General features: G+C 38.9%; 1 protein-coding gene across 2 annotated transcripts in view; it reads right to left on the bottom strand.

Moving 5' to 3' along the window:
• Window positions 1-17,293, bottom strand: part of LOC100941342 (cytochrome P450 2C21-like) — a 47,533-nt gene that overhangs the window by 21,167 nt on the left and 9,073 nt on the right. For both annotated transcript variants that reach the window (XM_023511714.1, XM_003787317.3), the window contains exons 3-7: window positions 16,783-16,932; window positions 13,994-14,154; window positions 12,618-12,791; window positions 11,790-11,931; window positions 9,132-9,319 (exon numbers count right to left, since the gene is read on the bottom strand). In XM_023511714.1, the coding sequence (XP_023367482.1) occupies window positions 9,132-9,319; window positions 11,790-11,931; window positions 12,618-12,791; window positions 13,994-14,154; window positions 16,783-16,932 (815 nt within the window). The remainder of the gene's footprint in view (window positions 1-9,131; window positions 9,320-11,789; window positions 11,932-12,617; window positions 12,792-13,993; window positions 14,155-16,782; window positions 16,933-17,293) is intronic.

The following is a 17,293-nucleotide window of genomic DNA, read 5'->3' as shown; positions in this document are numbered from 1 at the left end:
TGTCATTAAAGTATTTAATTTCTCCATCATAGATGAAACTCAGTTTAGCTGGATACAGGATCCTGGGTTGGAAGTTATTTTGTTTGAGGAGATTAAAAGTCGATGACCATCCTCTTCTAGCCTGAAAGGTTTCAGCTGAGAGATCTGCAGTCATCCTAATACTCTTCTCCTTGTAGGTTACGGTTTTCTTACATCTGGCTGCTTTCAGAATTTTCTCTTACATATAAACTTTAGTGAAGTTAATTATGATGTGCCTGGGGGATGTCCTGTTCAGGTTGAGTTGGGCTGGGGTTCTGAAACCATATGCTATCTGAATTTCAGAATCTCTTGGCATGTCTGGAAAGTTCTCTTTCATAATTTCATGAAGAAGAGCCTCTATGTTTTGTGAAGCAACTTCATTGCCTTCAGGGATTCCTATAAGGCGAACATTAGTTTTCTTCGAATTATCTGAGAGCTTTCTGAGAGAAAGGTCTGTTTTTGCTCTCCCTTTCTTTTGATCTTTGCAGTCCTGGGCTTCTTCAAAAGTTTTGTCTTCAATGTCAGAGATCCTTTCTTCTGCCTATTTCACTCTATTATGGAGGGATTCCACTATATCTTTCAGATCCTTGAGGGCTGCAACCTTTTGTCTCAGTGTTTCAAATTCTTTGGTCATTTTATCTTTGAAATTGTTGAATTCTTGAGACATCTTTTGAATAATTTCTTGACATATCTTTTGAATAATTTCTTGAAATTCTAATTCCCTCCTTTCTTTCATTCTCTCAATCTCATTTGCTATCTAAATTCTGAACTCGATTTCTGACATCTTAGCCATCTATTTATGGATGGGGTCTTCAATTGCATCTGCCCAATTTTTCCTTTGGGGAGTTGATCTACTCTGGTTATTCAAGTTTCTGGAGTTTTTCTGCTGATTCTGCCCCATGTTGAGTTTACCTTGTTTGGAGACCTTATCAGAACCATTCAGTTGGTGGCTTCTTCTGGTTGCCCAGAGAGACAGGCAGAGCATGTCTGTTGTCTTCTCCCAGTTCTCGGGTGCTGGGCGACCATGGTACAGTGGAACAGCAGTAGCTACATGGGAGTGTGTGTAGCCAGATTAGACCTCTTTCAGCCTGCCAGGGCGACTAGGGGAGCAGGAGACCAAGAGCAGCCAGATGAGTCTTTGTTCGGTCCCACTGGGGCAACTGGTGGAACAGGGGAACTGTAGCAGCTAGATCAGTCCTAGTTCAGCCCCACTGGAGCAGCCAGGGAGTGGGGAATGGCAGTGGTAGCACAGGGCATGCGAGCAACCAGATCAGTCCTAATTCAGCCCCACTCCAGTAGCTGGGGGGCGGGGGGGCAGAGGACTTCTTCACTGTCGCCCGCTGATAACGTGTGGCACTCTCCGCCTCCGCCCACAGGACGTATGTGGCTCTAGCAAACAGTTCTGGGCCTGCCCAGAGCAGTAGACTCCTCCACCGCTGCCTGCAGGGTGTGCATGGCTCTAGCAAGCAGTTCTGGGCCCACTCAGCATGGGTGCCTGGAGCGGGGAACTCCTCTGCTGGCCCCCTTGGGGTGTGCGTGTCTCTAGCAAGCTGTTTTGGGTCTGCCCAGAATGGAGGACTCCTCTGCCACTGCCCGCGGGATGCCCGCAGCACTAGCAAGCAGTTTTGGGCCTGCCCAGAGCAGGAGCCTGGGGCAAGGATCTCCTCTGCTGCCCATAAGGTGTGTGACTCTAGCAAGCAGTTCTGGGTCTGCCTCAAGTGGGGGACTCCTCTGCCACTGCCTGTGGGGCACACGTGGCTCTAGCAAGTAGTTCTGTGCCTGCCCAAAGCAGGGGACTCTTCTGTGGCCACCTGCTGGCCACGGGAGATGTGCAGCTCTAGCAAGCAGTTCTGGGGCCCACTTTGTATCTGTATTATGTGTTCTTAAATGCTCCTCCTTGGATTTACAGCTTGCCGAACTTCTTTCTGGGCTCAGCTCCCCATCTTTGGCTTTATAGATTCTGATTCCAACCAGTTTTTCTTCCTTTGCTCAGGAGCCTCTGACCAGGGTTGCTACCAGTCGGCCATCTTCCCAGAATCCCCCCATCTGTCTTCTTTAGAAAAGGTTCTATTCATGTCTTTTGCCTATTGATATGTGGTATTGTCGGCTTTTTTCATGTGGATTAATTTGAGTTCTCTATAGATCCTAGTTATCAAGTTTTTGTCTGTTTCAAAATGTGCAAATATCCTTTCCCATTGTATAGGTTGTTTATTTGCTTTGGTTGTTGTCTCCTTAGCTGTACAGAAGCTTTTCAGTTTAATTAAGTCCCATTGTTTATTTTTGTTTTTGTTGTTGCAATTGCCATGGCAGTCTTCTTCATGAAGTCTTTCCCCAGGCTGATATCTTCCAGTGTTTTTCCTATGCTTTCTTTGAGGATTTTTATTGTTTCATGCCTTAAGTTTTAGTCCTTTATCCATCTTGAATCAATTTTTGTGAGTGGAGAATGGTGTGGATCCAGTTTCATCCTTTTACATGTGGATATGCAGTTCTCTCAGCACCATTTATTGAATGGGGAGTCTTTCCCCCAATGTATGTTCTTGTTTGGTTTATCGAGGATTAGGTGGTTGTAAGATGTTAGTTTCATTTCCTGGTTTTCTATTCAATTCCAAATGTCTGTCTCTATTTTTGTGCCAGTACCATGCTGTCTTGACCACTATGGCTTTGTAGTACAGTTTAAAATCTGGTATTTTGATGCCCCTGGCTTTGTTTTTATTACTAAGAACTGCCTTAGCTATATGGGTTTTTTTCTGGTTCCATACAAAATGCAGAATCATTTTTTCCAAGTCTTGAAAGTATGTGTTGGTATTTTAATAGGGATGGCATTGAATCTGTAGATTGCTTTGGGAAGTATAGATATTTTAACAATGTTGATTCTACCCAGTCATGAGCATGGTATGTTCTTCTGTTTGTTAATATCCTCTGTTATTTCCTTTCTTAGGGTTTCACAATTTTCTTCATAGAGGTCCTTCACCTCCTTTGTTAGTTATATCCCTAAGTATTTCATTTTCTTTGGCACTATGGTGAAAGAAGTTGAGTCCTTAATTAACCTCTCATCTTGGCTGTCATTAGTGTACACAAAGGCAACTGACTTGTGGATGTAGATTTTATATCCTGAGAAATTACTATATTTTTTGATGATTTCCAAGAATCTTGTGGTTGAGTCTTTAGAGTTCTCTAAATATAAAATCATGTCATCAGCAAAAAGGGAAAGTTTGACCACCTCTGCTCCCATTTTGATGCCCTTTATTTTCTTGTCTTGTCTAATTGTATTGGCTAGAACTTCTAGCACTATGTTGAATAGTAGGGCGACAGAGGACAATCTTGTCTGGTTCCAGTTCTAAGAGGAAAAGCTTTCAGTTTTACTCCATTCAGTAAAATATTAGCTGTGGGTTTGTCATAGGTAGCTCCAATCAGTTTAAGAAATGTGCCACCTATGCCTATACTCTTCAGTGTGCTAATTAGAAAAGGATGCTTGATTTTATTGAATGTGTTTTCTGCGTCTATTGAGAGCATCATATGGTCTTTGTTTTTGCTTCTTTTAATATGGTGGATAACATTTATGGACTTACATATGTGAAACCAGCCTGGCATCCCTGGGATGAAAACTATGTGATCATGATGTATGACTTTTTTGATGATAAGCTGTAATCTATTGGCTAGAATTCTATTGAGAATTTTTGCATCAATTCACTAGTGAAATTGGTCTGTAATTCTCCTTTTTAGTTGGATCTTTTCCTGGTTTTGGTATCAGGGTGATGTTGCTTTGTAGAGCATGTTGGGGAAGCTTCCCTCCTCAATATTTTGGAATAATTTCTGAAGTATGGGAATGAGCTCTTCTTTGATGGTTTGATGAAATTCTAGCGTGAAGCCATGTGGACCAGGGCATTATTTTGCTGGAAGATTTTTTATTGTTTCTTTGATCTCAGTGCTTTAAATTGGTCTGTTCAGGAGCTCTATTTCTTTCTCACTAAGTTTAAAGAGAGGGTGTGATTCCAAATATTGATCCATTTCCTTCACATTGTCAAGTTTCTGGGCATAGAGTTTCTGGTAGTATTTAGAGATGATCTCTTGTATCTCTGTGGCATCAGTTGCTATTTCCTCTTTATCATTTCTAATTGAGGTTACTAGAGATTTTACTTTTCTATTTCTAGTTAATCTGGCCAAAAGTTTATCTATTTTATATATTTTTTTTAAAAAACCAACTCCTTATTTCATTAATTTTCTGAATGATTTTTTTTTTGTTTTCAATTTCATTGATCTCTGATTTAATTTTGGAAGCTTCTTTTCTTATGCTGGTTTAAGCTTAGATTATTCTTCTTTTTCCAATTCCATAAAGTGGCTTCTGAGTTTGTTGATGTGCTCTCTTTCTGGTTTTCAAATGTAGGCATTTAAAGCAATAAATTTTCCTCTCGGAACCGCTTTTGCAGCATTCCAGAGGTTTTGGTAGCTTATGTCTTCCTTATTGTTGTGCTCAAGGAAGTTAATGATTTCCTCTTTTATTTCTTCCTGCACCCAACTGTCATTCAACAGAAGGCTGTTTAATTTCCACGCCTTTGTTTGGGGTTCAATGTTTTTATTGGAGTTGAGTTCCACTTTAATGCCTTGTGTTCTGAGAAGATGCAAGGTAAAATTTCAGTCATTTTGATTCTGTTGTGGTTTGTTTTGTGTCCTAGGATATAATCAATTTTGGAGAATGTGCCATAGGCCAAGGAGAAGAATGTATATTCTTTATCTTTGGGATGGAGTGTTCTATATGTGTCTATCAAGCACAGTTGTTCTAGGGTCTCATTTAAGTCCCTTATATCTTTGTTTAATTTCTGTTTAGTGGATCTATCCAGCTCTGAGAGAGGGGTGTTAAAGTCCCCTGTTATTGTGGTGTTATAGGATATCATTTTGCTCAGAATGAGTAAGGTCTGTTTCAAGAATTTAGGAGCATTTAAATTGGGTGCATAAATATTTAGAATTAAAATGTCCTCTTGTTGTATTTTTCCCTTGACTAATATAAAGTGATCGTCTTTGTCCTTTTTGACTTTAGTTGCTTTAAATCCACATGTATCAGAAAATAAGATTGCAATCTCTCTTTTCTTCTGAATTCTGTTTGCCTAAAAAATTGTTTTCTAACCCTTAACTAGGAGTTTTAATGTCTTTTGAAGCTAGGTGTGTTTCCTGCAGACAGCAAATGGATGGCTTGTGTTTTTTAATCCCATCAACCAATTTATGCCTCTTCAGTGGGGATTCAAGCCATTAACATGAGATAATCAATAAGTGTGGTAATGTTCTATTCATTCTATCTTGTGGAAGTCCATTACTTAGTTTTATCTTTTGCATCATTGTGGAAGTTAGGTTCTGCCCTTTAATTTCTGACTGCCTTCTTGCTGGTGGTCCATTGTGATGTTCAGTGTGTAGAACAGGTTGAAGTATTTCCTGTAGAGCTGGTCTTGTTGTGACAAATTTTCTCAATGTTTACATATCAGTAAATGATTTGATTTTTTTTGTCTATTTTAAAAGTTAGCTTAACAGGATATAGAATTCTGGGCTGGAAACTGTTCTGTTTAAGTAGATAAAGGTAGATGACCAGTGTCTTCTTGCTTATAAAGTTTCATTAGAGAAGTCTGCAGTCACCCTGATGGATTTGACCCTGTAGGCCAACTGGTGCTTACTCCTCGCAGCTTAAAGAATCTTATCTTTTGTCTTGACTTTGGACAGGTTCATTACCATGTGTCTTGGAGAAGCTCTGTTAGAGTTGAGGTGACCTGGGGTCCGATATCCCTCTGAAAGGTATATGTCAGAATCTTTTATCACATTTGGGAAATTTTCATTTATAATATTCTCTAGTATGGCTTCCATTCCCCTGGGACATTCTTCTTCCCCTTCTGGGATACCTATAACTCATGTGTTTGAATGCTTCATAAAGTCACATAATTCTGTCAGTGAACATTCTGCTTTCTCTCTCTTCTTTTCTGCCTCTTCAACTATCTGAGTTATCTCAAGAGCTTTGTCTTCTACCTCTGAGATTATTTCTTCTGCATGGTCTTATCTGTTCTTGATACTTTCTATTGCATTTTTAAGTTCCCTAATTGACTGCTTCAGTTCCTTCAACTCTGCTCTATCCTTTCTATATTCTTCATATTGTTCATCTCTTATTTGATTCTGGGTTTGGATTTCCTTTTGGTTATTTTCCACTTTATCAGCAGTTTTCTTCATTGCTTCCATCATTTTCTTCATTGTCTTCATCATCTGTATTCTAAATTCTCTTTCTGTCCTTTCTAACATTTCTTTATAGGTGGAATCCTACAGTAGCTACCTCACAGTCCCTTGTGGGGGATGCTCTGGACTGTTTTTTCATGTTGCCAGGATTTTTCTGCTGATTCTTCCTTTGAGTGTTTTCTTTTATCTGTTTCATTGCCCTAGTTTTCCTTTCACTTCCTCTTGCTCGTTAAGTTACCATGCCTCTGGCCTAGGATTTCAATGAGTCCTTTTGGTACAGGACCAGAAGGATGAGAAGATTGAAGAGCAAGAAGGGGAAAAATATTTTAAAAAGAAAAGAAAAAAGAGAAAGGAGAGGGAGTGAGTAAAAGGGACTACTGACAAAAGAAGAGAGGCAAAGAAAGAGAGAGACAGGAGCAATATAGGTATACAGTAGTGTTCTTTGACCCAACCTTAAAAACCCTCAATCTCTCAGGGTGCCCGGTTGGGTGGTTCTCTTGAGGTCAGCAGCTCTTTGCCAGCCTGTTCAGACACAGTACTCCACTTCCACCAAGTGGAGAGGAAAGGCAAAAATGCTATAAATCAAACCAAAACAATCAAACAGAAAATTTTACAGTATAAAATTGGGGGGGGGGTTAAACCAAATAATAGGGGTACGAACACTAGCACAAATGAAGTCCTAACTGTTAAAGAAGGCAACAATGGAAAATTATATTTAAACTAGAAAAATTAAGAAAGAAAGCAAAGAAAGAAGATAGAAAATCCAGAGGAAAAATGTTGAAATTTAAAAAAAAAAGAAAAGAAAAGAAAAACAAAACCAAAAACAAAGCAGCATATATATATATATATATATATATATATCTTGCTGTAACAGATGATCTTCTGGGATATGAGATGTTATTCACAATGCTGATACAGCTATATGAGATGGAGTCTAGAAGCCTCTGCTGATTTCTCATACCCCACAGAGTGGAGAGCCTAAATCTCTCCTCAGCCCACTTAAAAGGCACTTGAAACTGTTAACCTTGGCTAAGCAGAAGGTTTCCCAGGAAAGCATTTGTCACTGGGATCACTCCTAAAGTGGCTGCCTGCTTACCCAGTGTGCCAAAACTGGTTTCACTTTATAGCCTCACCCCTGAGGGCCAAGGCTATAAGGCATCTCAGTCCCCACCTTTAGGCTGCTCAGTCACTATATTACTTGCCCACGGTCTCCCACCCAATCCTGCTCTGCAACCCTGAGGATGGAGCTTGCCAGGGCAGTTTTCCCACAATGGCACCCCATGACCCACAGTGGAACACTATTAGCTCCATCTGGCTCAGCGGTGCAGTCTGGGACCCTACACAATGCTTAAAGCCCTCCACACTCTCACCCAAGTTCTCCCAAGTTCAACTGAGTGCCAAGTCCAAGAAAAACAAAGCAGCTCACAGGTAAGGCCTTCTAGTTTGCAATCTCACTGCTCCCATACTTACAGCTGCCAGAGGGATTAGACCAAATACACACAACCACTTGCCAGTTCTCCACTGCTTTTGTCCTCCTCATGGGGTCCAGAAGTCTCTCACTGACTCCCTGTGTCCCCAAAGGGATGTTTCTGGGAAGATCCCACCAGCCAGAGATGCCTGAAGTCTTCCCTCCCCAGTCTCATCATATCCAGTTGTAAGGAAGCTGTTACTCAGTCACCATCTTCTTCCTCCCCCCTCAATAACAAATTTGTAAAAGAGAGAATATTGAGCATCTTCAAGTGCTGATAAAATGGATGCAGGAGGAAGAGGGAGATGAAAATTGGAAAGAAAAATGACTTTTACAGGAATATCCTATAAAAAGTGAGAGAGAGCACAATATTAATATGAAACAAGTAAATGAACAACTACCCTTCCACATGACAGAAAAACACAACTACATCCAAATGGGGAGGAGGGTAAAGTAGTGATGGAGGAGAGGTGAAGAGAAGGGAGGTTTTCTGTGCTGCCACCTAATGGGCATAATGTAAGGGTGTATGGCACACCTCCTGGGTGAAGGGCTGAACTATAACTTGGACTGTATGTAACAAATGTAAAGAGTGTAAACTAACTGTTTGTACTCTTATATCAATCTTTTTAAAAAGTGAGAGAGAGAGAGGATTTATGTGACAAATAGAAAGACTTCCATCAAATAAAAAGAACAACAGATATCAGAGCAAATTCAAAGACTGTAGATATAGCTAAGTGTGTAAATCTAACAAGGGTGTTTCATTCTAATGGCTCTAATTTTTCTCTGTCAGGCAGAAGGGCAGGTCACCTCAGAAAAAGAAGGTAATGGCAAGTTGAAAGTTTGAGGGGAGTTCAAGGTTCAAAGAGTCATTGTGGAGCATGGAAAGGCAAGTTGAGTTGGTTATAAAACAAGATTGTTGGTTACAATTGAAAGTACCTTTGACATTGGTGAAAATTATACCAACACACCTGGGGTTGATGAACCTAACATCAACCTGCTGGACTGCAAGTTCTTTTCCATCAGGGATCAGTAGTCCAAAGTCAGACAGGGAGGAAGGCGACTTTTGTACTGAACTTTTTACAAAGAGATGAAATAGTATGGAAAGAGGTAGAGGTATTGGTAAGGATATTGGTTAATCGGTAAGAGTAATGAAACTTAGACTATAAAGCAGGAAAGTGGACAGCAGATTGTGCTGATGGAGAGATGGAATATGTACCTGTCAGTGGACTAAAAATCCTGTGAAATTCTAAACCTAATTTTCTAATTATATTTAGAAAATTGTAACAACAAACTAGAAGGAAAGAGGCACACAGCTAGAGGGCGAGGTGCCCAAGTTATAATTGTGCCACACCAAAGAAGGCTAGGCAAACTAAAGTTCTAATGCTATAATAATTGATGGCCTGAGAGTCCAAAGGCGGAGCATAGAAAACATTCTCACCTTTGGAATTAAGAACTCTCTAAACTGCATGTCCTGGGTCACCGCATGTGGCAAGATGGTGGGGATAAGGTCAATGTATCTCTGGATCTCATGCACCACGGCATCCGTGTAGGGCATGCAGCTCCTGTCCTGCATGCAAGGGCTCCGATGTCTGCCAATCACATGGTGAATCTCTTTCTGGACTTTAGCTGGCAAGTCAGGAATCAGAAATTATGTTAAATGGAAAAGACTTGAAGTACTTTTTGTGTAACACCTTAGTCATTGTCACATTATGGTTATAAATGGGGAGATGGGGAAATTTTATGTCACTAACTCCATAATGGAAAAAAAGAAACAGAGTTTCACTTCCCTGGGCAAACTGAAACTTCATTCCAGACTTAAATGTATGCATATAAAAGTCACAATTGAGCCATGAGATTCATTTCTATGCTCTGATTTTCTATCCTGTGTACTTTTGCCTGACAACTTCAGGGATCTGGGATCTTGAAGATTTGCTAAAGACCAGGTAATTTAACCGGTCTATGTATGACAATTTTTATTTCTAATGTTTAAGTTTCAAGAGTGTGAGAATTCTTAGTGCAGTAAATGTTTAATAAATAGAACACTTAGATGAGCCATCACAGAGAAGTTGATGTTTATCTAGAATGTAATACATGACAGACATGCTGCAGTGCTCATATTACTTTATAATTCCTCACAATAGTTCTATTTGTTAGGGATTATTTTTTGTATTTTACAAAGAAACAAGTCCAGAGAAGTAAATGTGTTTCTTAAAGATACCAAGGGTGATATAGTCTATCTCATATTAAAATAGATAAGAAACAAGTCTATCTGTTTCTAGTCTATGTGTTTCTTAAAGATATCAAGGGTAATATAGTCTATCCCCACTAAAATACATAAAGAAACAAGGATATGGCAAGGTGACCCTGAGTCTGAGATCACACAGCTACTTACTTAGAAACAGTGTCAGAATTCAAAGCCACTGCTATTAGAGTGTATAACCCAGTTTTCAAGGTAGTAATGCCATGCTGGTAATTTGGTCAAATGACATTTGTCTATTTACCTAAAGAAAGTGTCTTTGGGGGCCAGGTACAGTGGCTCATGCCTGTAATACTAGCATTCTGGGAGGCTGAGGTTGGTGGATCGCTTGAGCTCAGAAATTCAGGACCAGCCTCAGCAAGAGAAAGAACCTATCTTTACTAAAAAAAGAAAAAAAAAACCTAGAAAAACTGGCTGGCATCCTTGGGAATGCCTGTAGTCCCAGCTATTCAGAAGGCTGAGGTAGAAGGATCTTTTGAATCCAGGAGTTTGAGGAGCTACGACACCAGGACACTCTATCCAGGGCAACAAAATGAGGAAAGATGAAAGAATGAAAGAAGGAAGGGAAGGCAGAGAAGGAATGGAAGGAAGGGAAGGAAGGGAAGGAAGGAAGGAAGGAGAGAGAAAGCAAGAAAAGAAAAGAAAGAAAGAGGGAGAGAGGGAAGGGAAGGGAGTGTCTTTGTAATGAAGCAGGTGACAAATCTGTGGTTTGATAGCTATAAGGAAGACAAAGGTAAGAATTTCACAAACTCTCAAGTAAGAGTTTGGTGTGTTATCTAGAGGAAAGTGGTGGGGAAAAAGGAATAAGGAACGGCTAATACAATTTGAATGCTTGGTAAAAGGGTACAGTAAAGAATGAAAATGCTAAGGAAAAAAGGAAATGGACATGTCTTAAGAAAAAATCCAAATGGAAATGACAGGGAAATACAGCACAAAAGAATCTGCTATATGCACAAGATTTAAAAGTTTGGAGAAAAAAAATGCCATATACTACTTCTAGTCATAATCAACATAAGTCCTGTAAGACTTAGAGAAGTTACTTGGCTGAGAGAGTCTGTGTCACATGAAAGAAACACAGAAGCAGCCTCTCTCACAACTTGTACTTGAAAAGGAATTTTTAAACTATGGCTCTAAATTGAGCCTCTCAGAAATCATCTCTTATTTATAATGGGAAAATGTTATGCTAATGTCATGGAGATAATGAGGTTAAATCAAGTTTCATAATATAAAATGCACCAAATCATAAAACATGAAATAGTAGTGAAGGAAACGCCCTTTTAGATGAGGATTCAATTAAAAAGACATAGAAAAAAATGGAAAAGTTCCATTTGAAATATAATGTATGTTTGTGAGGAAAAGTTACTTATGGAAAAGGGCATATTAAAAAAGAATTTTTTATGGATATAACTCTTTTACTGAAAGGTGAGTCTTTTTTGATAGAGAAAGATTGTAACTTCATTGAGTGAATCCCCATGCTGGAAATGTGTTGGGTAGAAGTAACTTTTAGCCAAAATACACTTATCTGGACCAGGAAGACATCTGAAGTAGTATCTTTGCAGAAAATGAGAAAGGCTAGTTCTTCCCCCAATCAAAATCAAGGGTATTGCAATTGAGCAGAGAGATAGTGACCTCCACCCTTAAAATCACTGTTGTTTAACCATTTCATTCTTTTTTTGTACTATGACCTAATTTGGACTGAATCTATCTAATGATTAGAAAATTTACTAATGGTGAGAAATTTTCCTGTAATTATCTAGGCAAGTAAAGGGTGGGAAGGCTATCAGTGCTGACTGCCAGCATCTACCTGGACTTCACCCTGCTCATCTTCTATGATCATACCTGCGATCTCAGGGTGCTTAAGCAGGAGCAAGAGGCCGTATCTCATTGTGGTGCTCATTGTGTCTGTTCCTGCACCAAACAGATCCAATATCGTAATGACCAAGTTCTCCATGGTAAATTCAGACTCTTTATTATGCTTTTCCTGGCAATGATATGTTACAATAACTTGATAAATAAAAATATTTTCAGGTAACAGAAAATTATGCCTTATAACATCAGTATCAGACAAATTAGCCAGACATTAGAGCATGAAGGTGAAGTTAATGACAAACTGCCTCTCTGTTCCCAACCCCATCAGTCATTACAACAATAAGATAACTTCTTTGAAAACTCTAAACACTTGATTACTATACTTCTCATTCCCTGGATTTATTTTGTTTTCCCCATTAATCTAAGACAGAGAGTCCTCAAAACCTACCTCATTTAGATTTTTCTAAAGATAAAACTTTCTGAATTCTTATCATTGCCTGTATTCCTTCATTTGATACATGTCCTCATGGAACTTATTTTATGTACCATGGCTATCATCAATATCAAATGTATATGTATGTATGTGTAGGTGTGTGTGTGGGTATGTGTTGATCTGTCCCAAAACAAAGAACCAGCTTTCACATGGCAAATAAAAAAGGATCTAAACCCTTTTTTCAGTGAGAATTTAGAAATATCATAAATATGGTATGCACAAGCCATAGGTTGTACAAGCAATGGAAAATCCATAGGAAAGAGAATTTCCTAGTGAAATATCCCAGTTTCACAAGGAAAAACAAAGCAAATTTATGAATCACATCACCTGCAAAGATGAAAGAACAAATTAGGGGCACATTATACCTTCTCCATTTTAATCAGGAAGTAATCAATAAAGTCCCGGGGGTTATTAATGTCCAGAGTTTCTTGATGCTCTTTTATTTTCCCCAAAATAAACTCTTTCTGGTGAGCAAAGTTTTTAAAGAAATCTTTATGACATCCTGGGAGATAATGTAATAGAGGGAAAGCATTGTATAGCTGAAAGAAGAAAGAATCCTTCATTAATTCACTTAGCAAACATGTGCAGGCTCTTATGTGTTAGACACGTTGCTCTATACTGAGTAGGAAAAGAGGAAAGAGACATGCTCCCTGCACTAGCACATACTTGCAATTTGAAGAGAACTGAGAAAGTAGCCAGAGTTATAGGAAGCACAGGTGACAAAGCAACTTCAAAGCCATTTGCATTCATTTCCTAACCACAACTCTCTGAAGAAAGTCAGGAGCTGAACTACTGTTATTATCTCTCTCCACATGAGAACATATGAGAACATCTGGAGGTTCAGAAAGACTAGTTATTCAACAGTTCTAAGACACCAAACTAGTGATATCAGAACTGGAACCCAATATTACTAGCCTACACATATTTCTCAAGGGAATCATCTAGAAACTTATAAAGGCTCATACTCTTCGGTTGTAATAAAGCAGCACATCAGAAAGATTAAGCACCTGCCAAAATCTCTTAACATTTTTTTATAATTTATGCATGTTCCACTTCAGAAATGTGCATGCTTGCCTGACTCATCTGGCCTTTGCTGGTCCTAGAGCCCCCTTACTCAGCTTTGGACAGTGACTTAATGACTTAATACCCTTGATAGGCACCAAAGCAATGTATTCAGACTAGTAGCTTGCATCAAACTAGTTACAGGATCAGAACTTCTAGATTCCAGACCTTGTTCATCCATTGTGTTGGCTAAGCTACTTTGGAAAATATGATTAATAGATCTGGGTCACAGTTTTCTTTTCCAGAAAATGAGAGCTTGGACTTTTTGCTCTCTAAGGTCCTCAGGTGGGGCACACCATGACTTTATGATCCATACAGAATTTCAGTTGTTAATGATTGTACAACCTAGATTGCTAACATTTTCAGACAGTGAAGTCAGAGGCACATTCATAGTACTGACCTTGGTACCTATAGATATCAAAATCAGAAAAAAGTTTTCTCCAAATAATACATGACTATAAATGAAATGCTCTCAGTTATATTTTTCTTTCAATGTTATTTCACATTTAAATTTCATTTCAACACATTATATTGATTTGGTAACTCACTAATGGGTTATAAGTGATAGTTTGATAAATACTACTTTGGCCACATTTAAAGAGGGCAGAGGAAGAAGACAGGCATGAGCAATAGACTAGCTAGACAAGCATTACCCATTTAAACAGAACTTTGACCTTACCTGTATCCAAGGGGTGCTTAGAATTTCACAGTTTTCATGAAAATATTTAATAAAGTTTTGAAATTTCTGATCACTATGGTCAAAACGAGTCTGGAAAATGACAAAGCAGATCACATTGCAGGGAACACAGGACAGAATGGAAGTGGGATCACAGGGAGATGCTAAAAACAATACAAGGGAGAAGTTAGTGCACAGTTTTATAGAAATCTTAAATTGACAATTTAAAATAATTGGAATTAGTTGGCTTCTAAGATTTGCTTAAGAAAATAATTATCTGGACATGTCATTAAAATAAACTTTATCATGCCTAAAATAAAATAGATTGTATTTAACAAACAAAACTGCCTAATCCAGTCCCGTTTCTTAACTTTCCTCCAAGTAGTCTATTTGCATCAGTTTCTGAATATTTTTCAATATGCCAGAAGTAATGCAATTTAAAAAGTTTATTTACAAATATCTCTGGTGCCTGGTATGGTGATGAGCACATGTAGTCCTAGTTACCCAGGATGCTAAGATGAGATGGTCCCATAAGTCCAGAAGTTGGAGACTAGTTTGGAAAGCATAGTGAGACCTTGTCTCTAAAAATAAATAAATGGATATGTGTGTGTGTGTACCATTGAATGTGTGGAATTCAGCTCTTAGTGTGGATACTTCCTCTTCCTCATCATGCCCACAGGAAATAAGCAACCCAATAAGAAAATCAAGGGACTTAGAAAACTTGAAATTGTAGTTTATAAACACAGCTGATAAAAATGAGTGTGCTTATATAGAAGAGAAGAATGAAGGGACACATTAGAGTTATATTCATCTGATTAATAAATATAATTTTAGATATAAGCTTCCTGTATCTAAAGAAGAGTATGGCTACTTTTTGATGTCTGACTGCTATTAAGTGTTGAATCCTCACCCTACCTCTTCCTGCATAAGCAGGAAGTCTGAGCCACACAAACCCTGGTCTGCACGCGGGAATCCTCAGCCAGCCCCTTCCCTGACCAGCACAGAAACCTTATGCCAGGGCCCATTCCCTGCTGTCTCAGGCCCTTGTTGGATGTGCTTGGGAGTTACTCTGCTCTCCACAGAAAACAGCATTATGTAAGTCATAAAACTACCAAATCTCTTGGAGTGCATGTGTGTGGCATCATTAAACTCAACACCCAAACCAGATTTGGGAAAGAACGATCACTCTAAGTTTCTATCTGGTGACAACCACAGCCCTGTAACTCCAGAAGGAAAAGGCCAGCTGGGACCAAAAAGGAGAAGGTACCAAAAAACTCTTTCTGTTCAACCTGTGGGAAAAACTCCACAGTGATGTAATGGGCTTTCCCAAGAATATGAGGTGCCCATGACTAGGTGGAATCAAGCAGAGTCCAGGCGCAGGGCAGCAAGCTGGGATCAACTATGGGAAACAGTGAGCCAATAAATTCTGCTTGAAATATAAACTAAGTGCACAAAATGAGTTCCAAGGTAATACATATTAAAACCCATTCATTGATTCACTAACTCTGTTTCCTAAATTCTATGAAAGTAGTCAGAGATTTTTAAAAATTGATATGGATTGTGCTTTTTTATGTTAATAGCAACAAAACTAGAAAAAAATCTATCTGGCTGAAATAGGGGATTAGTTAAATACACTACAGTATGCCCAAAATAATGGACTACTTCTGTGCTATTCCGTTAATAACATTCTTGAAAACCATTTAAAAGTTAAACACATGAAAATACTCTTTCAATACATTATACTTAAAAATAAGTTTACAGAAAAATATACACAGCATATCATATGCCTCATGTTCTTACCCATTTAATATCAGATCTCTCTTCCCTCATTCCTGGGAATTATGTATCAAAAGCCCAAATAATGTTCACTAACACTATAACTCCAGTTCCAGAAATTTATTCTAAAGAACAAAACCAGATCATGCAAATATTTGCAATTATTCTATTTTTATAGAAATAGCAGCAAAAATTAAAAAAGGAAACAGCCTATCTAGACAATACTATAACATTGGTTTAAAAATACACTATCAATTCAGCATAGAGAATATAGTGTAAGATAATAAGTTCTCTAAGAGCCTTTAAATATAGAGGTTGTAAAGACACATACATCTTATGATCCTAATGTTACCACCTCCCTGCTTGGTCTCCGCCGGTCTCCCCATCCCTTCTCCCTGTCCTGCCTGTGCACTCACATGTCTCTGAATGGCACAGATCAGAGCTGCCCTAGCGCCTTCACATGCACATTCCTCCACGGGAGCCAAATTCCAGCCCTCCTCCACTGGAAGAATTTGGCAGCCCCTGCATTGTTTCTCAAGTAGTTACTAGAAAAAGTAACTTTATTTTTCAAGTTACTGAGGCCATGGCTGCCTACCTGAACCCATGTTCTCCACATCTTCCTGTTTACAGAGGGAACCACATTTTCCACCTCCTTTTGCCATAGGTTGTGACCCTGTACTAAGTCACAGCTCATGGCATACAAGGGAAGTTGTATGTGCCACCTCTTATCCTAACCTGAACACTATTTGTCCTTTTCCTTGTTCCTTTCCTCCTCCAACTACCACACAAAGAGATGAACCCAGAGTGACAGTGAAAGCCAGATACTGAAGATATCAAAGCTGCTGTTAACCCAGGGTCTGAAAAGGCAGTTATGCCAACCACCTCTCTTATTACTGCCATGTGAGCAAACAGTAAAATCCTGTTGTACCTGAGTTGTCATATCATTTTTTAGTCTATTTGTAGTAGCATTTATTTTACTCAAACTATTACTGTTAATAATACAAAGAAATACACACCATTGGTTTTTCTTAACAGTTCCACCAGATACAAGGCTTCCTCTTGAATTCGGTCTTCAATAGTTTTCTTCCCCATCCCCATATTCCGCAAAACCATGAGGGAGAAACACCGGGTGTGCTTCCACTTTTTTCCATTGCTGAAAACAATGCCTATCCAGGACAAAAAATAGATGATGATGATGATGAGATAGAGAGACAGCAATGATTGATAGATAGATAGATAGATAGATAGATAGATAGATAGATAGATAGCGTGAGATACACTGTCCTTCATTGTCTTAATTCTACCTGAGATTACTTATCTCCAGAAATGATACTGACCCTTTAGCAGGGAGACAAACATGGTGGTGTCAACTTCAGGAATTTCCATGGAGCCCTCTCCTTACTTGCTTCCTCCCTTAACCCAACCTAGAATTTTACTGTCAGGTTGCTTTTTGTTTTGTTTTGTTTTGTTTTTGCAGTTTTTGGCCAGGGCTGGGTTTGAACCTGCCACCTCTGGTATATGCGGCCA

The sequence above is a fragment of the Otolemur garnettii genome, unplaced genomic scaffold (genome assembly GCF_000181295.1).
Source record: "Otolemur garnettii isolate 467f Iridium unplaced genomic scaffold, OtoGar3 scaffold00021, whole genome shotgun sequence".
In the NCBI taxonomy this organism is placed as follows: Eukaryota; Metazoa; Chordata; class Mammalia; order Primates; family Galagidae; genus Otolemur; species Otolemur garnettii.
The sequence above is the reverse complement of the archived record's forward strand: the minus strand, read 5'-3'. Positions and strand labels throughout refer to the sequence as shown.